Source organism: Drosophila teissieri, chromosome 2R (genome assembly GCF_016746235.2).
Source record: "Drosophila teissieri strain GT53w chromosome 2R, Prin_Dtei_1.1, whole genome shotgun sequence".
In the NCBI taxonomy this organism is placed as follows: Eukaryota; Metazoa; Arthropoda; class Insecta; order Diptera; family Drosophilidae; genus Drosophila; species Drosophila teissieri.
Window position 1 is genome coordinate 9,546,881 of NC_053030.1, and position 27,570 is coordinate 9,574,450.

Here is a 27,570-nt window from a genome sequence, read left to right on the forward strand (position 1 = left end):
GTACATTTTTGTACCCGTATCGGCACGTGTTGCAATAGCCGTCTGATTTGTATTATACCTATTATAAATGTTAAAGATACCTTATAGTGAAGTACACTGATTTCGTACTATAATGTTTCTAATCTAGAAGCTCTAAGATAATGCTAAGTGGTATTTTTAATCTAAGCTGGTCTAATAAAGAGGTGACGTTAACCTCTAAATCACCAGGAAAGACACTTTCATTTCCGTTAATGCACAACTTTGAAATTACATACATTTCATAAAGATAATACTTAGCTAAGTTATGACGAACATATTCAGATTGAATATACTTCAGGCACATTATACAAATAAAATGTTTTCTGTGCACACCCTCGATCACTTCCACTCTTATATTTTACTTATATTATACGATTACACTTCATTTTACACCAAGCTCACAGTCATAAATGTGTGATTACGCGCATTTATGGCGGCCTCATAAAAGTGTGCTTGGATTTGTGATCTGCGACTTTTTCGGTTATTCATTTAAAAAGGCAAATAAACTTCGAAGACAACGCCCATAAAGATAAAGTGATTTTGATTTTACGTCAAAATGTCATGGAAAAGTTCAGTGTTCTCTGCCTGGCGTACACTAAATTAATTAATGAAATTGTTTGTGAAGACATGGTTTCTGGGCCCATTTGTGTGATAAGAACACCGAAAAGCAATGGAAACTTTTCTGCAAGCGTCACTGTCTGACGTGAATGATGGGTGGGTGTAAGTATTACCCCTAAATAACTATTTGCAGTCCATAAAGTCGCTGATTGGTCGCAATTTTCAATTGAAAATTCTCGCTTGGTTTGTGTCTAGGCTGATGGTTGTGGGGAGTGGTGAGTTTCTGTGCCTGGCGTGTTGTGTTTCTAAGCGGTGCGCCCGCGCATCCAAGCAATTTCGAATCCATTTCCTTTTCGAACTTCGGAAAGTGCATTTAGTCGATAAAGTATTTCGGTTAGGAAAGTCATACAACTATAAAAAATAGATTGTTTTAGTTACTTTCTTATTCTTGAACATTATACTAATATAATGTATAGAATATAAGCAGTGTCGTAAGCTCGAAACAACGAGTTTGTTTTTGAATATTAATTAGACATGTATATAAACATGTAGTTAGTAAACATGGTTAATTTAAAGCACTCAATTATTTAATAATTATTTTGCTAATCTGTGCGCTCTTCGCCTGGTTTATCTCTCTGCCTCTCTCTTCATACACCGCGCTCTTTCTGCGCCATCGTTTTTGGGGCCTGTGGCTTTTTGCCTTTTGCTTTTTGCTGCCAAATGCGGGCGCGCAGTTTTTGTCGTCGAGTCAAAGTGCGCGGATCGCTCGAGGAGTGAGCTGAGTTCCTGGCGAATTGAATTAAGTATTTGTTAAGTGCAAGTTTAGGTGTTAGTTGTTGTCGTTGTTGCCGTTAAGCCGAGTTCGTAAGCAGGTGCAAAGGTGCCAAAGTGAGCTAATAAGAAAACAAGGTAAACTTCTAATTGAAAGTGATCATGAAATGCATAAAAAACATCCACTTTAAATGGGCAAATAGAAAAAAGAATATCTCAGCAAATGTATAATTAATGCTTTTTTGAATGAACTCAGATCTAAGCAAATCACTTGTGCCAGAATATTACGTTTTGAATTAACACAATTCAGTCGAAAGTATATTATTTTCCAAGCGAGTTATATCAGAATTCGAATTCGTTTCCAACTTAATTCAATATTAATGAGGTTTAATAACTGCCCTGCTTTACTGAAAATTCTTAGTATTAGGCAAGCATACTTAATATTTAGCTTAGTTTCTTCCTATGCACTGCAACTTATGTTGTAATACCGTTTTGAATTTTGTTCTACCCCCTCTCTTCGCAATTTATCAAATCTACTTTGATCTGTTTTTCGCTTGTTATTGTTTTTTGAAATCGGCTAGACTGCCCCCGCATGTGTCTATCGTAAAAGTATGACAATTTATGTACAATTTTTACTTTTGTCCGCCAGCGCGATTCCGAGTAATTAAAAGCCGCGAATATAGAATGAGAATGCATGCCAAAATATGTGTATTTAAAAATTCACCCAAACTTTGCGACATTTTATTGTGCTTTTGATTTTGAAACCAGCGTTGCGTGAAACGATGCCGTCGTGCGATCTGTTTAAGCTTTTAAGATTTCTATATTTTGGTATTGTGTTCAATGGCTAATTGTTAATTGGGCAGGGCAATGCCATGATCCGATGATAGGGTAATGGGTAGTGGGACTTACGGAGCTTGGGGCATTCAGCTCGCTTCATATCTGACACTTGTGATTGATGGGTTGACCGCCGCAATTTTCTGCTCTCTGATTTGGTAATTGGCGTGCCCTGTCCACCGTCAGCCGGGCTTCACTGTGGCCCCGAACACGTGTGGGAGTTTGGGCTATTAACTCTGCAATTGCCTCCGTGTTTTTGCTTTCCCCCACTTTTATCACTCCTCCTCACTCCTGCCCCTCCCACGTTCGGCGTTGCATACAAATTTAAGGCTTAAGTAAGTTTTATGGCTTTTTAAGTGACAAAGTTGCGGCCAACAATTGCAAACGTCTATATCGTCAAATGGCATCAGTCGACGAACGCAATTGGGGCTAGCCCACATACAGCAGTTCAAAGACTATAAAAATGAGTACAGGAAAGCATTTTCCTGATTTTAGGCATGATTATCTACTAGTTCCATTACATTGTTGTCCCTTAGCTTTTGAAAACAACACTAGAATGGGCAGATGTCAGGTGACTGCCGTGTTGGTAATACATCACTCGTTGGTAATCACTTTGATGCCACTAAATGCTACTCAAAACGGCAGTAGTGTCGAAATCACTTGAGAAGTGGTCAAGATAATTTGTTTACTCGCCTTAGAGTCCATAAAAATACATCATAAAAGCAGACGCAAAGATATTAGCTCATCAGTCGCAGCAGCGAAAGATTTATCCCCGTGTTATCTGCATGTTTTTAATTAATGACGAATGTCTTTGTGTGCGGCGATTTTTCTTAACGACATTCTTCAATATTTGCATATAATTAAATTTTATTGGAACACATTTTTAGCCGCCTCGCGGTTCAATTCGGCGCGAGTTCAAGTTCATGAACCCGTTGTTCATACACGTTTCGAAAGTCTCAAAAATGCCCCGAATGACGAAAATCAGCCCGAAATGCGTTGAAATGCATTCGACTTTGTTGGGTGTGCGAATTATGTGAATTGTTTGAGTTGTGGAATTGTGTGAATTATGTGGGTTTTGTTCTCGCCGTTTGTGCTAATTTGTTGAGCAAACTTTTACTTTACTGTTCGGATATTATGCGAATTGGCACGGACCACTTACACACTGCCACATTTACCCACATTTGTTAGCGCGCCATTGAAAATTCCAGAATTGGTATGGGGTATTGGGTTTCCAATTATAAAACAGGCTTATCATCCATAAATAGCGCCCCGAAGTAATCGCAAAGCAAACTTTAATCAGAGCCGATTAATTGCTTGGATTTCTCATTCGAGGACCCAGCACCTTGTGGTTCTACACCACTTAGCCATTCCCATTAGCTCCAGGGAGATAATCAGCACTAGTGAATCCGCACTGTGGAATGTCAGTCGGTAGCTGGCCAATTAAAGCATTTCATAGAAACTAATAACGATTATTATTACACGCTCAATCTCTGCTTACAATGCAATGATTAACGGGCGATGACAAATATTGAAACTCTCAGGTTTTTGCCCACTTGAGCCCCAGTCAATGGAAATAGTTGTGTGGGCAGATTTTCGCTCTATGGCAAGGCTTTCCACTTATCCGTGGGCCCAACCTCTTAAGTCAACTCAATTACTATCTGCTCATTCTCATCCAGCGCACCCCCTGCACCTCAATCAGGGAACAGAACTCGCGTTTTCATATCGGAGCACTTGAGTCTATTGGCTGATATCGATATGGGACTCATACTCGTAGATGACGCAAATGAAACACGAAATTCATTAAGATTGCATTAGAAAAGTAAATGCCCAAAGTGATGAACAACTTGAATGCTTTGCGAGCATAGAAAATGGGAATTAACATTGACCGCTCACTGATTGATTACAAATGGAGTAATATATGCAATATAAATTATTTATACATATGTACATATGTATGTATTTTTAAAGCTCTTGATGTTCAAGTGTGGGGGCATGGCCAACAAGTCTTAGCCCATTTTTGGGACTGTTCGTGACCGCATTGCGCCAAATAAGAACAGCAAAGCAAACATCCACTGATGCCACTCTAGAACACTCTAAAACAGGCCTAATCCCCCGCGGCTGCTCAACCTGGTGATACCCCTTAACCGCCGGTCAAACACTCATTCGCGAGTGCTGTTCACTCCTTCACGGCGTTGTGCTCAAATATTTACCGCGCTTTATGACTCGTTGCCAATTAAATAGTATACACTTTGTTTGCCTTAATACATTCTCACATGCAGCTGCGATTGCTGATAAGCTGGGCGTCGTAGAGCTAAGAGGAGGATGGCCCAAGGGTCGCCTGCAGTTACCCACATTTCAGTTGAGCATTAAATAAATAAACGAAGATAAAGCTCGGACATTTTTGGACTCAAAACTGCGACTTTTCCAATTGAAGACCAGACAAAAGTGTCGGCCAATTAGGCATCGAGACAACTGCAGCGGAAGTGCAGATTGTCAAACTGTCGCCAGAGGCCAAAACAATATCGCACCTTAAATGAGTGATTAAAGTGGCTAACTACCTGCTGAAGTCCGACAATTGTCCACATCCATGTTCAAACACATTTCCATTTGCATTTTGCATTGCCATTTGCATTAACTACCAGACATCGTTCACTGATTTTTCCGTGTGTTTTCTTTCAGTCCGCCAGTTTCAGTTGGAAAGCAAAGCCAAGAAGATGGGAAAGTTCGAATACTCGCTGGGTCTCAATGAGGTGAGTTCAGATCATAAAAAAACCCAGTTTAATGGAAATACTAGTCAGTAGATGATAACAACATTGTTGAAGCTAATGAAATACACCTTGCAGAATGTGGTTACTTTACTTATTTGTGTGCATTCCAGCTCAAATCCAAGGAGCTGCGATTGTGGCAGGCCCTGATTGGAGAGTTCCTGGGCAACCTGATCCTCAACTTCTTTGCCTGTGGTGCTTGCACCCAGGATCAGGATGGCACCTTCAAGGCCCTGGCTTTTGGCCTGGCCATCTTCATGGCCATCACGGTGGGTTTCCTGATATACTGCTCTTACTGCGATTATGTTCATACCTATACTTTCCTTGCAGATTGTGGGCCACTTGAGTGGCGGTCATGTGAATCCTGCCGTCACCGCTGGAATGTTGGTCGCAGGACGAATCAGCTTGATCAGGGCTATTTTCTATGTGATTTTCCAGTGCCTGGGTGCCATTGCTGGAACTGCAGCGGTCAAGGTAGGCATTGCATATATATATCTGAGTAAATACAAGAGTATATATAAGTTCAAATAAGCTTTTGCACTATTTTTTAAAACATTAATGGGGGTTGTTTTCCAAACACATCGATTAAACCGATTTCATCTTTATGAGAAGACAGCGTTTTCAATTTGCACTTCTATGTTCTATCCAAACGTCATCAAAGCTAAAAAAAACCCATTTGGTTTATAAATGACTCAATGAGCTTCCAAGAGGTATAAAATTGTATATAAATAAAGTGTATTATTCAAATGTTGGAGTATAATAACCCTTTGGTTTTAAGATGATTGGTCGCAATGCATATACATATATACACTTATCTCGCTTACTTTAAATGTCGTACTAAGACATACATGTTATAAAATTTTTGATTGCCACACATCCGGTGCGGTTAAAAATGACTTGTGTTTTGACCACTGCTTTCTTTCGCTGAGTGGATAAGTGATACGGATGATGACATTGCCAAGTATAACATATATGCCAGTGTCAAGAATAACATATATGCCAATGTCAAGCATGTATATACGATTAAACACTCGCATTTTCTGGATGAATTTTATAAAATACAAAGCTTAACGTTTCAACAGGCAGATAATAATTCAACATTAAGCACCCACTGTTTATTATGACTAACTTAAAAATACAGCACTTAATTTATTATTTTTATATTTACATATATTATTCTATGTTTTACAACTAGTCAGCTATAATTCCCTTTTCGGATTAAGGACACGCCTAGCCATGTACCAGTGGAAATGATCTATAATCTATATCTAATGTTTTTTGTACACCAACCCATTAGATTCTCATCGATCAAGACTACCACAATGGCCTGGGTCACACCTCCCTGGCGCCCAACATCAGCGAGCTGCAGGGCCTGGGAATCGAGTTCTTCCTGGGACTCCTGCTGGTGCTCGTCGTCTTCGGGGCCTGCGATCCCCACAAGCCGGACTCCCGCTACACGGCGCCCCTAGCCATCGGCATGGCGGTGACCCTGGGCCACTTGGGCACCATCCGCTACACCGGGGCCAGCATGAATCCCGCCCGCACCGTGGGCACCGCCTTCGCCACCAACGTCTGGACGTCGCATTGGGTGTACTGGGTGGGACCTGTGCTGGGGGGCGTGGCAGCCGCCCTGCTCTACACCCAGGTCCTGGAGGCGAAGCCCGTGCCGAAGGCGAACGAGGCATCCGAGAAGTACCGAACGCACGCCGACGAACGCGAGGTGAGAGTCAGGTTGATAAGCGCCTGGAGCGAGGAGTCCTTCTACTGATCAGTGATCCCACCCACCCATTACACACACACACCCATCACACACCATTCACCACACACCACACACACAAACACCCATCACAACACTCACTCACACTCGCATTGTAAATACTCCCAAGTTACTTGATTTCAGGGATGCAAACCGAACCGCAACCCAAACCATTTGTCCATATCTCGCCTAACTATTGCTTTTAAATGTGTTATGTTTTATCGCTTTAGCAGCAGATACTCGTATACTAAAGCTATTACGACCTGCACGCAAAACTAATCTAAGCCGCTTTCGTGAACCGCTAGCATTGGTTTAGAAAACCTTCAATCCTCTCAACCGAACCCGTCCACCATTTCGATCGGTTTGCATCCCCGTTTATTTGGCCAACTCAATTTGTTGACTTATGGCAATTTATCTACTTGCAGATGCGCAAACTGGAGGGAGCCCGCGACTACGCCTAGATATAAGGAAACCCATCCAACTCGAATCTAGGGATAGAGATGAGATCTGTTTGTCTAATCCATTCATTTCAGTGTCTAACACACCCATGTCGTGTTCTTTTGCGTTCGTGTGTATTTATGTATTTATTCATGCAAAGTTCATTTTCAACCAACTAATATCTAATGTGTAAGCTGCCCTAAAATGCAATCTACAACAAAATTACTTGTACTCTCATGCGTTCACAATAAAGTGGAAAACATTAACTGAAATAAAAGTGTAACTATACTTTTCCTTGGTTTTCCATCTTCGAAAAGAGCGCCACGGAAAGCTTATGCTGCAAGCTTTTCCGGCCGACTTTTCCAACACTTGGTATGCGGAAAAGCTCCGCGGCAGCATACGGCAAAAGCGTCATGCGCCAAAACTGTCAAAAAGCGTTAAGGGAAAATCGGAAAATCCGCAGTCGTCTCCGTCGTTGGCATTGTCGTTGCGTGTGACCTGCTGAATAAATTACAAAATTAACAAATAAAAACGGCTATCGACACAAATTGGCCACAACTTATTGTTCGACAATTGATAAATTATTCGAATTAGTGAATTAAACAATTGGCAAGTGAGCACGGTGAATTGAAAGGCCAGTGGAAAATCAAGGCGAAGCAATGCACTAAAGTGTTGTGGGCCAAATCAATAGAAAAGCAGTGAAGGAAAAGTCAGCAATCGACGGAAAAGCGACCGAGACCACGGCGAGGGTCGAATGCAAATTGCAGTAGACCTCGGGAAGGCTAAGAACACAAGTTGGCCGAGTTAAGCTGGCCAATCGATTCGAGAATCGGGAACATCTTATGAAACGACGACCCAGCCGACCCGGAAAAGTGTGAAACGTGAAGCGAAAGGAAAGCAAAAGTGGAAAGTGGCAAGTGGCAAGTGCTGGGAAAAGTGGAGAGGCTGCAGCGTGGTGTAAACACAACCGCACAAAATCAATACTCGCGTGTGTCTGGGCCACCGAAAACCAGGCGGCAGTCAAACATGAACGAGGACTCCAACTCAGTTGGCCAGTAGGAACTGGGACTAAAGGCAAGTAGTTGGGCGGTCCAAAGGTCTAAAAATAAGGCATTTGAAGCCCTGCTCCGCATTTGACCCACTATGCAATTAGCTCGTTAGAGCCATTAAAACGTGATGAATAGCCGGGAAATGTGATCGTAGCTATAATCATCGCTGAAACGCTGGCATTGCGAACACTTGTTGCGCGGGAACCACAATTTGACCCACTTGCATGCATGCCAAATGCAAGTCAACCACCAATTTAATATTTCTCTGATCCCATATTCAATTATGTTTGATGCAGTGGTGCTGTATGCTATAGTGGGTTCCATATTGACAACACTTTGTTCTAAATTGGGTGCTGCCAAGCCAAAACCTTAACCTGAAAAGATCGATAGACCGTTCGCTAGTTTAATGCTCCCCCGATATCAAGGGGTATATTAGTGGGCAGATCAATGGATATCAAAGCTAAAACCAATATTAATACCATTATCTGCTGCAGTAATTAACAAATTTAAGTACTTAAAGTAGTGACCATCTGAAAAATGAGCGTTGATAAGTGGACCAGCACTTGTTATTTATTTGTTTATTTATTAACAATGGGTATCCATTAGTCAGTTATCCCCATTGATTTCGACTCGCTTTAAGAATATTCTTAGCAGTGGCATACATATAAATATAAATAGTTCGGTCCGCCGCTCCGCTCGCTTTTCTGATCGCCCGCCCTCGCAGTATTTTGACACTTTGCCAAAGTTCAATGCAAAAAATGCCACAATAAATTCGGCCAAGCCGAACAAAAAATGTGTAAAATGCAGAGCGGCGTGTGAAATGTGGAAGTCGACAGATATGATATGATATGATATGATACACCGATGGTTAGCATTCGAAGAGCCGGTCAATCCCAGGGTGGCAAGAAAGCATTGACATCAGCAGCAGCCATGACTTGAACTCATCCGCCCAACAGAAGCAGAAGCAGAAACACCAACACTCACACCCACTGACCTAGAACACTTATTAGAGGTTGTGCGACTCTATTTTTAGAGCCATGTTTTTGATCCACTTATATCTGGGCGCTCTATATATACGCCACATATTTATATTGCCATATTGACGTACGCATCTGAGGCTGTTCCGCGGCAACTTAAAGTGTCGCCATAAACTCGAGCGCCACAAATCAAACGCATCGAAACTCATGGGGCGACCCTCGCCCGTGTGCACCATTAACGCGCCATAAAAGTTGGGAAACCAGAGTTGGTCACAGTTCGGGAAAGTGTTAATCTTTATGCTTCCCATTCTATTGTGGGAAAACCCTGGGGACTTAAATAGGAAGCGCTTCTGGGGAAAACTTGCTGGAATTTCTGTAGTGCTTAAGTCAATTTTAGACACTGATCATGTATAAAAATAATTAAAACAATATACGGGGAAGGAAAATAAAAGGAAGATAATAAAAGCTAAAGATGTAATTCCGATGTAAATTATTAAAATGATTAAAATATCATCAATAAATACTTTTAGTGACGGCATTATAATGCTTCGCTACAGGAACCGGAAGTGAGTGCAAATTGCGGACAGCAGATAGTATAAACTCAGATATTCTTGGCCCACTCCAAGTAAGCTGCCCACTCTAAGTAAAACATTGAAAAAGATTATTAAAACAAATCATTCCAGGTGGGTGGAAAGGCGGAAAAGCGGCAAGATGTGGACGCAGAGAAATGCAGTTGGCAATTGGCTGTTGGTATTAACAGGTAATCCCTTCACTCATCCATCCTCACACACATCAAACTAGCACTCAGATTTAGTCCGAGAAATAATCATCAAATATTAATGAACAAAGGTCAACACCTTTTCGAATTGAGTGATAAACAAATGCCGAATAATAAACCGATGGCCAGCATAAGTTATCGCTACTTTATGGGACATAACATTATATTCTATCGCAGATCAAAGTACTTATTGGGGAATTTCGAATAAAGATAAATATATTAGATTTTTCAATAATAAAACAAAGAGATGAGATAGTGTAGGAAAAACAAGATTAAATATACTAAGAACTAATTTGGTTTAGGTTCTTTAAGGATATTTTCAACTGACAGTTCCATAAACATACACACATAAAATATTTTATTATATACACTAAGCAAAAGAACCGCATAAATGTGAATAAGTTGGTGAGTTCCATTTAAGAGCAAGCTGATCGATCGAGTTGAAATTGTTTAGATGAGGCACCGAGATGATTGATTTTCATTTGTTTAGCTGCTAAGCCATTCACAATTCAATTGAATTTGATTGAAAACATTTTTTACATTATTTTTATTTTTCATATTCCATCGGTAACAAAAAATATATATAGTTTTTTTGGCATTGGCAAAATTCGCTACCACCGATAATTGTTTTCCAAGTAAGTTTCGTTTTGCGTATGATTTCCCCATTCGATTTGAACAGAATTGCCTTCAGTTTTCGTACTAATCTAAAAAGAAAATAATCCCCTGTAAAAACGTGAAAAGCAATTGTTGCGTTCAATTTAAGTTTGGTTTGGTTTTCATTTCTGGTTTCGTTTCGTACGTGCCGTTGATTGTAAATGCCGTTTTATATCGACTGTAAGCAGCTGTCTGTACTCTATACATTCTATCCACCCATATATATTGCATATTCCTGGTCACATCCAACAACAACACGTATGCGTCTTGATTTGCAGTGAAGTTCACACCAAAATGTAAACGTAATTTGTAAAAAGTCTTTCCTCTTTGCCTTTTACAACACTGTCACCTTGGTAATGTTCATATTTGAGAAGGCGGTGGAGTCGAATGGCATCGGAACCTAGTGTGCGGTGTAAACGTAATTCCCAACGTGTGTAGTCTTGACATTTCACCCACCAACTACTACTCTTTTCTCCTCAAACTTACCCAAAGTCAGCCGATAACTCAATGACAGGTACAGTTGTGCTTGCTCGGGGGAATGCGCGGAATCGGAACAAGCTGCGGGATCAACTGTACCTGGCACGGGGCATAGTCTGGTGCCCACTTAACCCCTAACCAAGCCCCTTGATTTTGTATCTTTGGTTTGTGCTCCTTCTACTGCCCACTTCTACTTTGCTCTCTCTCTTCCATTATTTATTTGCAGCCGTTATCGGATTTCTAACTTTCATATGGATTCCGCAGACCTCAGCCGAATGTCAAAGTATGAGTCCATTGACTTTCCAAACCAGAAACCTTTTGCTTAAACCCATTGATTACCTTTTTGCCAAAATCTAAAAAAATAAGAGTCATGCATAAGTATATGTACAATCTATTTCTAACTAACTCGAGTCGGTTTATTTCGAGTTCGCCATGAATAAGAAATATTTTTGGATTATCAGTGTTACCCAAGATCTTATCGTTTTCGTATTCAAAGCTCGATCTGCCGATAGTTTAAGGCTATCTCGTTTACTTCTAAAGCTATGCCACCAATATCCATTCAGTTCTTTGGGGCATCCCCATTACCTTTTTCCTAACTTCACTTATCTTTAGTTTGCACTTTTCTCTAGTTTGTTTGGCACCAAAGCTATTCGACATCCCTCCTTTGTTTAGTTTTCTTTTCGTACTACCCTCTAAATATTCATTGAAAATCTGCGGTAAAGAGCGTTTCGGAATAAAATAGCTTCTTTAGAATCAAAAATCATCAAAAAGATCAATGATCTGAAACAAACTATACCCGGAATAACGATATTGAAATCATTTTTACCTCTGTATGCCTGTATACTTCATATGTGAGAGTGTGCGTGCATGCCTTAAATGACACTTTTTCACAAAATACAACCCTAGTAAATCCTAAGACATAAATGTGTATTTTGTTTTGTACAAATTTCTTTGCAATGTAATTTATTCAGACAAAATTGTTGTTCAACACTTAACGAATTGAAAAGATTTACAAGGAATTTATATGGATAGATGTTTTCTGCCTGATGGCATGCTTTTGTTTGTTGCACGTTTTGGCATTCCTGTACCCAAACTAACCTAACCCCAAACTAGTCCGAAGATCAGCAGAGGAGCGTTCTATAGTCGAAAGTTGATAATAACGAAATATCTTTTCATATAGCGCGATCGATTTACTGCTATGAGTGCGACTCCTGGACAGATGCCCGCTGCAAGGTATTAAAAAACATTGGATTCGGACTATATAGACTAAAATGGTATAATTTGCAATTATGCAGGATCCCTTCAACTATACGGCCCTGCCAAGGGACCAACCCCCCTTGATGACCTGCAACGGTTGCTGCGTGAAAATGGTGCGGCATCAGAGATCACGTGAGTACTTAGCACAACCCGACACAACTGTACCCCGGACTTGGGACGTGACTGTACCCAGATGTCTGCCCATTGCCAATTGATTATCCTTTGACTGATTGATCGACACCCTGTGTGTGCGTTTCGCCGTCTCTTTCTCTCTTCTCTCGCTCTCTCTTTCAGCGTACGAGGTGGTGCGACGCATGTGTACGTCACAGTTACAGATCAATTTATTCATGGTCGATCACGTGTGCATGATGGAAAGTTCAGGCAATGGACATATGTGCTTTTGTGAGGAAGATATGTGCAATTCTAGTAAAAATTTACACACTAACGGTTGCCAGCTGCATCTCATACCCATCGCAGTGGCAGTGTCTTGGCTAATGGGTCAATTGCTCAGCAGATAGAAAGTGTTAGGCTCACCCACAGAAATCCACATACTCAGAACATACAGAACATACAACACAGCCAGAGAAAACCCTACACACTCACTAACTCTTTTCCTCTCTATCTAAGCGTATGATTTGTAGATTGATTTGATTTCATTACGATAACAGTTTCGATTGATTTGTTTTGGAGCACAGTCTGCAAAGGTCGGACTTCGAGAAGCTTCGATCAGCACCAAGCGAAGACTCGAAAACCCAATCTACGGAATGTGAATGCATACCAAAGCTTCCAAAGACAGAAGGCTTTCTCTATTTCTCTATCACACACAGTAAACACACCCTAAGCGAGTTTAATCGAATCGCATCGAAGTCGAATCCGAATCCGAATCGAATTTAGTCACAGTACTCGTACTCGGTATTTGAATTGCATGTTGTTGATGCTAAAGCTGAAGCATGTAGCGCTTAAGTAGGAATCGTAGTGGTTATTACATTTTGATTTCGTTGTTACTTACATTTGTAAATGCCCCGACCAGAGGGATAAACCAAAAACCAAAAAGCCAGTAATCGATTCACACTTTAATTCGTTTATAAACTTACTTTGAACATTTGTCTAAATCATATGTAAACTTGGAATAACTCGACCCCAGACACACTGTGTACATAGCCAGCCCCAAAAACATCAAAGTTCATCCCAAAAGTATTGCAGTTACCAAGTGGAACATTTGCTCATCTTGTTTATTCCAAAGTCGAAGGAAAACTCCATAATGCATAAAACGTTACTTTGTTGTTAATACTCTGTACCCTAGATCTTAGCCATTAAGCTGTACTCTCGGTTCTCGCTTGGACACCAAAACCAACTAAAATCCCACGCATCATATCACGTACCGAAGCAACAATGAGACCGAGCTTTGGTGACCTATCGACCTTAGAGTAGAACCTGCCACCAGCACCAAACTGTATAAAGTACCAATCACCCTGGTCCCTTTGGTTTATGTTAACAAGTGATAATTAGATTGTAAGTAGAAGACCCAGTTCCCAATTCCCAGCTCCCAGTTCCCAATTCCGATACCAAACCCTAGACCCGTAATAAACCCGTATCCCTCATTGTGAAATTGAAATTAAAATCAATTCTCATTCATGCTAGTGATAGTTTTAAAACGAATCGAATCGGAATTATAGCTTATATAGTTTATTATTTACATTTTTGGAATTTGACTTAATATTATGAATGAATAGTTATGATTATCATCTCGATTAGCGTATTCGACTTGAAGTTTTGTATTCTAAGCGTAAACCTTTTCATTTGTATAATTGAAGATTGGCTAATAAACAACCATTTTTACCATACGTATATTTCTAGCAAAATTTACTCTCAACCGTTGCTGTTACTTTTTAGCTTAAATTTGCTTTATCTACTTACTACTCACTTAACCAACTTTTCAACAATCGTGCACTTTTGCCCACGCATTTGTACAATACTTAACCTAGACTTGGCTTTAGTTTAAAAATGCTTACCAAAACTAACTAAAAGAAATCAATAGAAAATCCGTATCCGTCCAACAGGGAAGCATGAGAACTAATTTCGTTGCTTGGGCACAGGTAAGTCAGAAGCCAAGAAAAAACCTACTAAAATCAAAAAAGTCAAGTACAGTTGCGCACCGTTTTCTTAGTTCGATCTTGCCTCACTCGTAGATGGATGGGATATCGGATTTTAGCCGGCCTATCTTGGTGGTTCACATACACACTGTCACTCCTTCCCCGATCCAGCACCCTCCTGCCTCCCTCCCGCTCCAGAAACCCCAAAACACTTAGCGAAAATTCCCTATGCAATGTTTACACCAATCGTTCTTCAGTTTTATTTGTATTATTTATTGCTTTCCTGGTATGTTGGTTTGTTCGATTACAGATAAACTTATATATTTTAACCACAAATATCTTAACGATTTTGGTTTGTGAATGTTGACAATATTCTTATAACCAGTATTTGATTGATTGATTGACGGTTAATGCGTTCGAAAGTTTAAACAAAAAACATAAATCGAAAAAGGCAATGAACTTAAAAAGAAACACACACGGATTTTGTAGTGCAAAAAATAACATATTTTAATTTAGTACTTTTTGTAGTTCCAACATCTATCTCAGCGCCTACATACTCTCTATTTCTCTTTCTCTGTATCTCCTCTATCTCTCTGTATATCTTTCTATCTGTTCAATTATCTTTCACTCTTATAACAACTAACTTTGATCCTAAGAATCTTTTTACTAACTTTCTTCCAAAACAGAAACCACATAGAACTCTTTCACTAGAGCCACACCTGTAGCATATACTGAAAAAAACTTAAAGATTACACAAAATCACAGATACACTCACTGAATGTTAGCGAAAAATATACAGAAAAGACGATACCGTTACAAAATTAGCTATGCACTTAGAGAAAAACACACAACAAACGACTCATGAATATACTATAAACCAATGGTGAATTTTTACTACTTGTAGGCGCGTTTTTGAACCAAAATATTAAATCCGTCTGAACAGCCCGATAATGCTGGGTCTTAGCTTCACATCCATAGATTCCTCACAATACAAAAAGCACTAAATTAATATCAAAGATCTTACCAATATAGCGAAATGCTAACTCAAGTGATTATTGGTATTGGTTGATGAATATTGCAAGGAAATGAGAAAAACCAAAGAGACACAAAAAGCCCACAAAACCAACTCTCTAGAAGAATCAGCAGTCGCTTTTATGTTTTCATTTGAGTTATGGTTTAGTTTTCGGTTTCAATATTCCATCTTGAAAATAGCAGATAATTCAGATTTTAAATTGACTTTACACCTCAGCTCACCACGCACACATCAAGTTCTTCCCGCCACTCACCTCAACTCACCATTTCACCCACTCACCCCAACTCACCTCACCAAGTGACGCGCGCGCGACACAAATTCCACCAGTGGCGTACGCAGGAATCTCTCGAAGATGTTGGTATTTTCAATTAAATACGTGCAGCTTATGTTTCATATGCTGTAATAATAATAAATAGCCTCCCCCTGCGCACGCCACTCTCTTCCACCACCAACAAGGTTGCGCAGACGCGACAGATGGACATCCTGCCCTCTCTCGCAGCTGCGCCACGCCCACCACCCACAGCCACCCACGAAAATGGTGCTTTTTCACATACGACACCACTGTCTGACTATGTTTTTCATCATGTACGCCATCGCAATCCATGCCACAGTGGTCGCAATGCCGCGACAGCCGTTCCACAAGTGCCACGAAATACTGTAGAAAGTACTGTTTGATTTCCGCTCGGAAAGGCATTTTCGCACTTTGTGGGCGGCAGGCGCGCGTGCATTGCCGAGCATCTGAAACCTCGAGGGTAGAAATGAAAAATGAAAAACTGGCCGCCGCCTGTCACCGGCGAGTATTCCCAAATAAAATCGCTTTTGGCCACAGGCGGTGGCCGCCCCAACTGTAATTGTGAACGTCCGTGCGGCCATTCCCCAAAAACGATTGTGAATTACGATCGAACGAGTGAACCAGCCTGAACCCAAAGAACTAAGGATACTAAGGCAGCTGAAAGACCGTTGGAGGATCGGCGCGGGATCTTGATCTTGGCATCTCTGAAATCAAGCTTCTTCTGCTTGGGGCTTTTAAAGAATAAGGCTTTGAGGCTTTCTTTTTACTAAGCAGGTGCTTCCAACTCGCTTTGCTGGACCAATACCAACATATTACCAACATTCGAAATCGCTTGGCCAAATCAGCATTATCCCCAGAAATTGTTAAGGACTAGCGCGTTTATTTTAAGTGTATTCGAAAACAAATTGAGCAAACTTTAAGTCAACGAGCACCTTAATCAACTATCAAGACATTGTAACCAGCAAATAAACAAAGTTAAGCAAAACAGCGAGTACGAAAAGCCTTGTAAGAGATTATAATAAAACAAAAGCATTTAAAGGAAGTTATAAAGTGAAGTTATTATTTGTATGTACAATAAATTTCATTTAAACTAGTCAAATAAAATGCTAAGGCATCCACCACAAAAATAAAACAACAAATTGTTTAACTCATTTAAGAAGAATTACTATTTTATCATTTGTTGTCGGTCGTGCAACGAAACATTTAAAATTACAAAATTGCATTTTGCATTACAAAACAAATTGGAAATTCCGAATGTAACAACCCTCGCGTTAGCACATCTCGGCCGGTACCGCAATGGTGAGTCTTTCGATAGCCCGAACGAAAAGCACTAACGCCTGGCCACTCCGAATTATTTGCCCACCACTAGCTGGGCACCTGGTGATTTGGGGCTGCGTAAATTAACAACAAAATAAATAAATGCAGCTGGGCCCCGGCTATCCAAATGTATGCATGCGACCCCTCACAAAATTCCACAGATTTAGCCGAAAACCGCACTCAAAACGGTTAACTATTTCCCCTGGAGGCCTAGCCAAAATAATTTCGCCACTGTGGCGACGATTTCGTTCGACTCCGACAACTCCGAATTTTCATTCGTAATGGCCGCCCATAAGTAAAAACGTGTCCCGCTGCTGAAGAACGATTTTGAACGTTTGCGCTCAGCCAACTGCTTAAATTTAGCTGTAAACAGTGCGGCAGTGGTAAATACGCTGGAAACCCCATCATTTAATCATATAAGAGGCCCCAACGCCCGGCAAAGAGTGTGAAAAAAGTGCGTGAAAAAATCTAAATCGATTTTTTTGTTTGTGAAAAAAAAATCATGCAGCGTTGGGCTTAGTGCGCGAAATGCTCGCCAGGGGGCGCTGACAAAACGTTCGGAGTGTCATCGGAATAAGAGGCCGGCTATTTAGCGTTGCCAACGGCGATTAATCGATAACGGTAGCGGTTGTAAAATATATATTTTGAAAGGAAAACGTTATGTTAATGCCATTTAAAAATTATTTCTGTTCATATTTAATTATTACCAATATATGGCTGGGCTCTGAAACGAATTTGCGGAAAATAAATCGGCGACCGCTCATCGTTATCGCCGCCGACGGCGCAAATTAATCGCGGCCCCGAAGTCCGCGGCGTCGTCGGTGTTCGGCTCTCTGGCCGCCATTATTGCTTTCCAGCGAAACCACGCTATACGCAAAATCGGGTTTATATGTGTAAATTTTTCGGGCGATTTATCAACCAGATTGCGTTCGCTGGTGCATGAAAAGTGCGGTAAAGTGTGTAAAAAATTAGCGCTAGCCCAGAAAAATATACGCACTCGATGGCTGATTACTAATTAACTAGATAAAAGCAAAAAACAAAACCCACATGAGGCGGAGTTTGATTGCGTTTTTTTTTCTCACTTAACAGAGTTCTGTACAAACAAAATGTTAGCTAACAGGGCTCTGCAAAGTGAAATATCTCGCGGAAAAAGCAGTATTAATTCGCCGCGATTGTTTGAGATGTGTGTTTGCGCGCGTGTGTTTGTTTATGCCGCCTTTTTCTTCGTCTCGGCTTTTGTATGATTTTGCATTATATCGCATTTAAATATAAGAAAAAAAAACCATGACTCATGGCGATCGTGTTTTTGTGCGTGTTTATATCAATTTAAAGCATAGGCAAAGAAATATATAAATGTATGTGGATTTGTGAGTTTTTTCCCGCGCGCGCCGCCCGCACATTTCAATGTATGCGTTTGTGTGTGTGAGAGTTGTTTACTTACTAGTTTTTGTTGTTGTTCTCAATTCTAGATTTTTTATCAGCCAACCGATAACACGACAGCCAAGGCGGAATAAAAATAAATAATAACAAGAAGAGGAAGACAACAAACAATCAAAAAAAGAAAGAAAAAAGAACACAATTTTGATTCAGCCTAAAACGATGATGAACTGAAATGTGCAAATTTGATGAACGTAATTATGCCAATTCACACAGAACCTTCGATTTCAACGTGAAAAATGTCGTCGACACATTTGCTGCATTCGCTGTCACTGTTGTTGCTACCACTGCGTTGTCGTCGTAATTGCCACCAGATCGTTTCCTTGGCCATAATCCTGCTGTCGGCGCTGTCAGCCAGAGCTCCCGAGGATCAAGGAGGACGACAGGCGAGGGAGGAGGAGGCGGAGGAGGAGCGGCAGGCGGACCGCCGGGAGGGTGTCCAGGGGGAGGAGGAGGACACGCCCTACATAGTCGCCAATCCACACCCAATCCTCACCAGCAGTGGCACTACGTCTTCGGCCAGGGCAACGGGCACAGGGGCTGCGTTAACCAGCTGGCAGAGCAGCCACAGCCACCGCAGCCCCGGTGCTCACGATCGGGATCGGTGTCAGGAACAGGATCAGAAGCAGGAGCACCTGTTCTACCCCAGCAAGCCCTATCTCCAGCTAACAAATACAGCCCCCTCCTCGACAGCGAGTAGAGAAGCCAACACAACGCCGACAGCGCATCGGAGTAGATCCTCCAGAATCCAAATTAGCAGTAGCAGCACTAGTCCTGCCCACTGCAGTTGGACCGCCGGAGCAATCGTAGCCTCCATAGCATCCATAGCCACCTAAGCAGCCGATTCCACTAGGCAAACTCTCAAAACAGCCACAGCAACAGCAAATAGAAACGTTCCACACCCCACAACAACCCAACCCAACCCAAAACCACCCACAAGCAAAACCCAAACAAAAGCCAGCAAGATGTCCAAGCTGTCGTTCAGAGCCCGCCATTTGGATCCGTCCAAGCAGATGCCCATCTACTTGGCGGAGGAGCTGCCCGACCTGCCCGAGTACTCAGCCATCAACCGGGCAGTGCCTCAGATGCCCAGTGGCATGGAGAAGGAGGAGGAGTCGGTAAGTAGTTCATTGATGAATCCTTATATTGGACGAAAGTAATTTTGTGCCTAATCTCTTGTAGGAGCACCACTTGCAGCGGGCTATATGCACGGGCCTGATCATCCCTACGCCCGAGGTGCTGCAGACGGATCAGCCCTTCTACGATGCCTACTATCCGCCGGACTACAAGATGCCCCGCCAAATGATCCACATGCAACGTAAGCAAAAATCAACTACTAGAGCACAAGTACTGTACACTGTGATTCATTCGTACATTCGTTTTTCCGGCTTAAAACCTATTGATTTTAAATTCCCTATCAATATAAAATAAAATCGTTTTTATGCTGTGCAAGTGGTACGCCCAACAGTATCTACAATTCCAACTAATTTACAATTTCTTAACCCTCAGCTCTTGGGCTGGATACCGAGGTCCCTGACTACGACATGGACAGTGCCGATGAGGACTGGCTCAGTCAGCAGCAGCGCCTGGAGCTCACCGAACTTAAGTTCGAGCAGATGATGGACCGGCTGGAAAAGAGCTCCGGCCAAACGGTGGTCACGCTAAACGAGGCCAAGTCGCTGCTTAACCAGGACGACGAGACTAGCATATCCGTCTACGATTACTGGCTGAACAAACGCCTCAAGATGGTAATTCACCCTTTCTTGGCTATTGGCTGACACCGATATACTAAACCAACTCTTCTTTTTATTCTCCAGCAACACCCGCTGATCCTCACGGTGAAAACTGAGAGTCGACCGGGCGCCAGCTCCAACAATCCGTACTTGGCTTTTCGTCGTCGCACCGAGAAAATGCAAACTCGCAAAAATCGTAAGAACGACGAGGCCTCCTACGAAAAGATGCTCAAGCTGCGGTAAGAATTGAGTGAAGTTTTCCTAATGTCGGTTGAGAAATTTGTCACTGCTGGCTAATTTTGCTACACTGCATTTACTAGGCAAAGAACGTGAAAATCTTTTTTAATGATTCATCTCGAAACCTTTTTTTGTATTCATTTTGTATTTATTTTGTATTTCTGAATGACTAATTGTTGGAAAAACATCTTTTGTATTGCATACATTTTTTGCATATAAATTCAATTTTTGTCCGATTTAAATTGTTCCAAAAAGAGTTCCCTTGTGCATATCCTTTAACAGGAATTTTTCCGTGTATAACATATATAAACAACCAGGTAGTTTTCTTTAGCCAGCATATTTTATTGCCCAGCTTACCATACCTGACCCTAACTAATCCCATCTTTCCCTGTCCCCTAGACGTGACCTGCAGCGCGCCACCACTATACTGGAGATGGTGAGGCGGCGCGAGGAGACGAAGCGCGATCATCTCAAGATGACGGTGAACATCTTCGAGAAGCGCGTTGAGATGCGCGACTTCAACGGTGCTGTCTACTCGGAGCTGAATTCTCAGTACAAGAACACAAGGTGCGTTTTCGGACACCTCTCACTTATGCAGAAAGGTACTGAAATACTCCTTGTTTATTTGCAGACCCGCGTATAATCCATTGTATACGAATCAATACTCACAAGGGGCGGCGGCGGTGGGAACGGCTGGTGCCATTCTAGCTGCCCTGCCCACGGGTCTGCTGCCGGGCGGTGCTGGAGCGGCAGGCAATGCGAATGTCTTCGGCTCAGCGTCGCAGTACCTGAACACGAATCTGACAATGGGTAAGGGTGGGATTACATCTTGTATTTAGCTGCGTTAATCACTCGGGGAATTTCCAGTCAGAAATGCAATTTCTGTGGTATAATTAACAATGCCTGCTTCATGAACTTATTAAGCTATTTTCGGTTTATAATGCTTTTTAAAATAGAAAAACACAGATATTGAATTTCATGTACATAGTTGGATCTTCTCATTCTTAATTTAAATCGATAGGGCTATGAAGCAATTCAATACATTGTAACACATTTTTGTTCAGCTCATATCTGAGTATATTTTTTACCGCCGATACTTAATACTTTCCTAATCTCAAATTATCTCTGCACAACTTTTCTCTATGTCACACAATGTTAAAACGAGTTTCCAATTGCCCTTCTAGATGCCATCAGTGGCAGTGGGAACGGGAGCAGCAGTCGCAAGGAGAAGCGTCCTTACAAGAAGCGCAAGCACAAATTGCCACGCGAAAAGCAGCAGCACCAGCAGCAGCAACCGCAGCAGCACCAACAACAGCAGCAACAACAGTATTTGCCGGGTCTGCCGGCGTCTGGTGGCGCCGGAGTCTCGCCCGCGCACCACCTGCCCCACCATCTGCACCTCAGCAGGCAGCAGAGTGCCTCGCCGGCAGCCAACGACTCGATTGCGGACAGCGAGGAGGAGGAGTACTTTGGCGCCGCTGCCCAGAATGGCAACAAGCTGGGCTCCGAGAGCGAGGAAGAGACGCCGTTTGCATTTAGGCGCAGGTCGAGCTGTGTTTACCTGCCGGTAAGTGTTTTAATTCCGAAGCTTGGAAACAAAAGTTACGCAGACTTTAATTGCTTCCATTTGCACGACAGACTCGACACCGAGATGGTCGCTATCCGTGGGACTCAGCCGACGAGGAGATGGCGCCCAGTGGTGCTTGCTCGGATGCTAAATACCGATACACACTGACCTCCCTCAATTATCCCAGGTTTGTTGCCATTCTCTTTGGCCAATGTAAATGCCCATACTCACTTCAAATCGGGCTAATTTTACAGACCACGCTGCATTGGCTTCGCACGTCGTCGATTGGGTCGTGGCGGTCGCATCCTGCTGGACCGGGCCACAACGAATTTCGACGACTTCTGGTCGCAGCTGGACTACACGGTGATGGAAAGTGTGGTGGTTGATAAGCGTAGCGATAAAATCAAGCAAGAGGAACCCGATCAGCTGTGCAAGCCCAGTTCACCGCCCACGGTGGTGGATCTGGTTCCCTCCGGAAAACCCGTCGATGGTGAGCTTCCTGTTCCTGATCTGATAAAAGAAGAACCGCCAAGCGATGCAGAGAAACCTGCTGCTGGAACGGATGCTGCGAAGGAGAGCAAAGAACGGGAGCTTGAAGAGAAATTTGAGAACGAAGTAGATGATGAATTCCTGGCCAGTGACGATGAGAATGTGTCCCGGCTTGGAATCTACAGCTCAGCGGTTACGTTACCCCAAAGTTGGGTTGATCTTCGTCAGAAACGTCGGCGCCTGCGTCGCAAGAAGCAAGAGATGCGAGATCTTAATGCTGCAAAGCGTTTAAAGAGATCTTCGGAAGCGGTAGCATCAGCTGAAGAGGTTCAACTGGAGGACGAGGACACCAAACCAGATCTGTGTCCATTGCCCAGGGCCTACCTTCAGCGTTTGGCATTGGCTCTTGGACATAAACTGAAGATGGAAGAGGATGAGAATACGGAAGTTTCCGAGAATTTGGCGCCAGAGTTGCTGGAGAAGAATGATCCGGAGCAGTTGCAGCCCCCGCGAGCCAATCATCAGCAACACCACCGTTCCAACCACAACAACAACAACAATACCGTGTTGAACAACAACAATAGTAGTAGTAGTAACGTTATGAATAAGGATGTTAGCATTAGCGAAAAAATCAATGTGATAAAGCAGGAGGCGGAGGAGCTCGTCGACGGCGCATGCGAGGATCAACCGGTAGCCTCCACCTCAGCGGCAGCGGCCGCCGCTCGTGCCGCTGAAGCAGCCGCTGCAGCGGAGGCAGCCGCATCGACGGGCACGCTTGCGGTAACGAATCCAGGACCCTCGCTGGAGGAGGTGGCGAAGACGATAAAGCGCGAGCTGATCGATGCCGACGACTCCAATGAGCCGCTGAGCAGCATTCGCACAGCAGCTGTCCTACAGTCCGCGCAGACCTCCGTTTCCGAGCTCATGGACGATGAGGCGGAGGACGATGTCAATCTCGCCCAGCTAAGCAGTATCATCCGGCATACGGCGGTCAAGAAGGAACTGGAGGCCCAGCAGCATCAGCAACAGGTACAGCACGAACAGATGCAAGCCGCCAGGAAGATGGAAGAGGATGACGCCGCTCCCTGTCTGAACCAGCTGCCGGACGTGATCCGCTTACGAAATCTCCGCAACAGCCAAGTGCATGCGAGGCCCAAGGACCTGTTTATACAAGCTCCTGTTGATGAAGAGTTCAATGCAGACTACATGGGTGGACTGTCGCCCACTTCCAGCCAGCGCCTAGATATCTGCAATGAGCTGCTTTCGGAGATTCGACGCGATTGGCTTCACTTCCGGCCCAAAACTCCCACAGATGAGCTGTCCGATAGCCAAGATTGCGAAGTGGGTAAGACGTGTGATAGTCACGCTGTCGACTGGACACAGGACACTCCCATAAGTGTGGAACTCAATCGGTTAGGAAAGCGAGAAGCAGAGGAAAGCGATTCCAGCTCGTACTTCTTGAGCAGTGGCTTTAAATACAGGGATCTCGAGTCAGATGCCCAATTGCTGCAAACGGTCCAAGCTCAGGACTACGCTCGCGGCAGCAGCAAGAGTCCAAACTGCTCTGGGTCAGGTTCGGGATCTGCTCTAGAGTTTAACCTCAGTGGTGGTGACTCCCTAAACGATATCAACAACCTGTTGGGCGATGATGACGAGGACGACAACCACGAGAACATGCTGGATAACATCTTGCAGGAGTGCGCCATGGATGATCCCAAGGCATTGAACCAAGCTACTAGTTTTTGGAACGGTATTCTGGATGGCGAGGCAGCCGTGGACGAAGTGGAAATTGCCGATCAGCTGTTGGATTGTATAGACGAGAAGAAACCCAAGGTGGGTGCAGCTGATTCATCGAAGCGCGCGGGTCGCAACCGCAAAGCAAGATCGACCCTCACTCCGGTGGGTAGCTCCGCATTTACTGTGTGTCCCACGGCGGAGTCTCTCAAGGAGCGTGAGCTTTTCTTCAGTCAAGCACCGCCAGTAGGAGTCCCGCCCAAAGAGGAACCTCCAGCAGAAGTTGAACAGCCGGAAGTTGTGGTCAAGGAAACACCGAATTTGCCTGTAAAGGTGGAGTTGGTGGAGAAACCCCAGGCGGAGGTTGTCCCCGTTGCCCCACAGCCGCAACAGCTTCAGCCACAGGCCATTGCTTTGCCGACGACGCAGCTGATCAACATACCCGCCCAGATAACCACGCAGAAACAGCAGCAACAGCAGCAGCAGCAGCAGCAACCACAGGTGACGCAATTGCTCAATCAGTTTGCCAACGCTGGTCCGCAGATCATCGCCCGCACAGAATACGGCGGAGGAGCAGCTGTGGGCGATATAGTGACCATAACCCCGCACACGGGGAGCAGTCCACTCCCCACACTCACCGCCCAGCAGCAACTGCAGCACCAGTTGGCGCAGGCTCAACTCCGAAACGTGACCGTCCAACAGCGGCAGGCGACACCTCAAAACCCCAATCAAAGTCAAAATCCCCAGCAGCAGTTGCTCTTCCAAATGCAGCGGGATCCCTCGCGCTCCCTGACGCCCCTACAAGCTGCCGGCGCTGGCGCCTCTGGCAACCATTTGATCTACACAACAAGCTGCGGCGAGATTGTCACAGCAGGGGTTGCAGGTTCTGCCTCTCAGAAGGTCGCATATGCTATCCAGAAAGCCGGAGTCTCAAGTGGAGGAGCCACCACCGCTTCTATTGGACCCAACACAGTCATCACGCTGTCGAATGTAAAGGTGCAGAACGATGATATCTCCTCTGGTGGCAGTGGCAACTCAGGATCCAGTGTGAACATCATCAACACGGCCAGTGGCCAGCAGCTGGCCGTGCACAGCATCGCCGGAATGCAACAGCAGGGCCAACAACAGGTGCAACAGGTGACCACCAGTACGCCCTTGCTTGTCGCCACACCTACTCGCAACAATGTGCAACAGCAGCAGCAGCAGTTGGTGCAGCAGCAACCGATTGTTTGGCGCCAGGTGAGCGGAACGAACACGGCGGTGGCCACCACAGCAGTGCCCTCCACCACGGTGGACTCCTCGCCAAAGGCGGTTACCAACCAGATCCTCTGGACCAGCCGGGCCACCCAGAAACGGCAGCTCAACGGACCAGAAAACACAGGTAAGAGTCGGATTTAAAGAGTCGTGATGTACCTTCTAGATTTTTAAAAGCCTTCTCGGCTTTCGAATGCGATTTTGATATCTGTTGACCGATTTCTTTGTTATAAATTCTTAAGGATTTGCTTTCATATATTAAATAAATAGTTTACATTGCAGACATCAACAAACTCCTCCTCAATCGGAAGTTGCCGCGTAAGCAACAGATACAACTGCACCAACAGATTCAACTGACCAAGCAGCAGCTTCAACAATTGGTGCAGCATGAGGAACTGGATGAACTAGTGGCCACATCCACGGGCAACAGTGGCGATCAGATGGAAACCGGCGATGGACTGCAACAGCAACAACAACAGCAGCATCAACAGCAGCAGCTGCAGAAGCTTAGCAAAGTGATCAAGATGTCGCAGTTCCCACTGCTCGTGTCGGATGTAAGTCTGCAGCAGCAACAGTCGGTGTCAGGCCAAGCTCAGCAGCAGCAACTAAAGCCAAACTCTGCAGCGGCGATTGCAGCTAATCACAACTACAGCCTGCACCCTGCCTCCACGGCGATCATCACCGCCCAGGCGACACCCCAGCAGGCCAACAAGATCTTCCTGACCAGCAGTAACAGTGGTGGCGGCGGATCCACTGGCAACTTTACCATTGCCACTGCCAGCGAACTGCAAGCGGCGGCAGCCGGCCAAAAGCTTCACTACAAGGAGCTGCCAAACTCCAACCTCAAACTGAACTTTGTGAGCAGCGCGGGGACGGGTGACCAATCGCAGCAGGTGGGCGCCACAACTGTGCTTCTGAACAAATCCCAACAGCAGCAGCAACAACAGCAGCATCAGAAGCTGAAAACGTTGGCCACCACGGGAAATTCCCAAACTGGCCAGGGTGACAAGCGGGTGCTGTACACCAGTCTGCTGAATGTAAAACCGCTGCAGAAGAACAGTGGTCAGATGCAGATGCAACTGGGACCGGGAGGATTGCAACAGGTGCTTCGCGGACGACTCAACAATTCGGCGATCATTACTAGAACGTTGCCGTTGGGCACCACTGTAAACAGTACCGGTGGCGCTGTGGGTCCTACCACCACGACCATTAGGCAGTTGGTTACCACGAATGCGAACAACGTGAGCAGCCAAGATGGCAACCTACTGAGTGCAAAGGAAGTAGGGAAAGCACTGACAGTGGAGCAGGTGATAGCAAGCGCTAACAACGGAGGCGTGGTGCTGCCCACGAGCAACAACAATAATAACAACAATGGAAGTGGAGCTGGCGGAAATGGAGGACCTTTGAACAGCGGCGTCAATGCCACGGGAGCTGGCGGAGGAGGATCTGCTGGCGCGGGTGTAGGGGGAGCTGGTTTGACGTCCACCATCAACAGATGAGACGCGGATGGCAGCGGCAGCAACAGCTAACATCGAGCACAACCCTTGCAAGTGCCCAACGGCCCTCTGCTCAGTTTGGCATCAACCCAAACGGAGGCGGAAGCCCAGGCGGTGGCCATATCCCTGCCTTTGGCGGACGCCCAAGTGGCCCTGGGCCAGCTCTTGCAGCAGCACCACTGCAGCTGCACCCTCTGTTTGGTGAACAAAAGCGAGCTGGTCTAAAACCGATCAGTTAGTATGTTATTCTCAACTTCCTACGCATACGCAAAACTCGCGCACTCCCAGAAATCCCTCAAACTGGTTGGTGAGAATAAACACGATTTTCTGAAAAAGCTTATTCAGAAGCGACATCTAACCATCAAAGGGAGAATCTGTAAGCCAGAATAGAAAGGGCCAAGAGAGTGGGAGGAATATGAGATGTTGTATAGATAATTGCCACCATTAACAAAGTTCGCTTAATTTGATTTTCTATAGCCTATATATAGAAGCATATGTGTGTATAATGATTTAGGTCTTATTTTTCAAGATCGCCTAACCCTAAAACCATAATAAG

The 27,570-nt window shown here is 44.2% G+C and overlaps 3 protein-coding genes across 8 annotated transcripts; all 3 read left to right on the forward strand.

The window, feature by feature from the left end:
• Positions 1 to 1,301: 1,301 nt before the first annotated feature.
• Positions 1,302 to 7,428, forward strand: LOC122612648 (aquaporin). 4 transcript variants are annotated; one of them, XR_006325642.1, is made up of 6 exons: positions 1,302 to 1,485; positions 4,861 to 4,931; positions 5,060 to 5,215; positions 5,277 to 5,420; positions 6,244 to 6,817; positions 7,128 to 7,428. XR_006325642.1 is itself a non-coding variant. In XM_043786396.1 (6 exons), exons 2-6 carry the CDS (start codon positions 4,896 to 4,898, stop codon positions 7,161 to 7,163), a joined length of 795 nt encoding a protein of 264 aa, XP_043642331.1. In that variant the 5' UTR covers positions 1,303 to 1,485; positions 4,861 to 4,895; the 3' UTR covers positions 7,164 to 7,428. The 4 variants fall into 4 exon arrangements, 3 of the variants coding, with proteins under 3 accessions (XP_043642331.1, XP_043642332.1, XP_043642333.1); XM_043786396.1 differs by having other exon boundaries at positions 1,303 to 1,485; positions 6,244 to 6,666; XM_043786397.1 differs by lacking the exon at positions 7,128 to 7,428 and adding an exon at positions 6,933 to 6,968 and having other exon boundaries at positions 1,303 to 1,485; positions 6,244 to 6,666.
• A 168-nt stretch (positions 7,429 to 7,596) lies between these two features.
• LOC122614069 (protein quiver) lies at positions 7,597 to 16,796 on the forward strand. Of its 2 annotated transcripts, XM_043788539.1 has the most exons (7): positions 7,597 to 8,214; positions 9,724 to 9,791; positions 9,850 to 9,926; positions 11,302 to 11,358; positions 12,256 to 12,308; positions 12,371 to 12,464; positions 12,627 to 16,796. In XM_043788539.1, exons 3-7 carry the CDS (start codon positions 9,878 to 9,880, stop codon positions 12,848 to 12,850), a joined length of 477 nt encoding a protein of 158 aa, XP_043644474.1. In that variant the 5' UTR covers positions 7,597 to 8,214; positions 9,724 to 9,791; positions 9,850 to 9,877; the 3' UTR covers positions 12,851 to 16,796. The 2 variants fall into 2 exon arrangements, with proteins under 2 accessions (XP_043644474.1, XP_043644475.1); XM_043788540.1 differs by lacking the exons at positions 7,597 to 8,214; positions 11,302 to 11,358 and adding an exon at positions 10,532 to 10,579 and having other exon boundaries at positions 9,691 to 9,791.
• Positions 16,797 to 17,811: 1,015 nt separating this feature from the next.
• LOC122615163 lies at positions 17,812 to 27,152 on the forward strand. Of its 2 annotated transcripts, none has more exons than XM_043790081.1 (11): positions 17,812 to 18,018; positions 18,537 to 19,622; positions 19,687 to 19,822; positions 20,014 to 20,252; positions 20,322 to 20,476; positions 20,874 to 21,041; positions 21,106 to 21,284; positions 21,659 to 22,041; positions 22,113 to 22,228; positions 22,296 to 25,645; positions 25,789 to 27,152. In XM_043790081.1, exons 2-11 carry the CDS (start codon positions 19,470 to 19,472, stop codon positions 27,015 to 27,017), a joined length of 6,108 nt encoding a protein of 2,035 aa, XP_043646016.1. In that variant the 5' UTR covers positions 17,812 to 18,018; positions 18,537 to 19,469; the 3' UTR covers positions 27,018 to 27,152. The 2 variants fall into 2 exon arrangements, with proteins under 2 accessions (XP_043646016.1, XP_043646017.1); XM_043790082.1 differs by having other exon boundaries at positions 17,814 to 18,018; positions 25,801 to 27,152.
• The last annotated feature ends 418 nt before the right edge of the window (positions 27,153 to 27,570 follow it).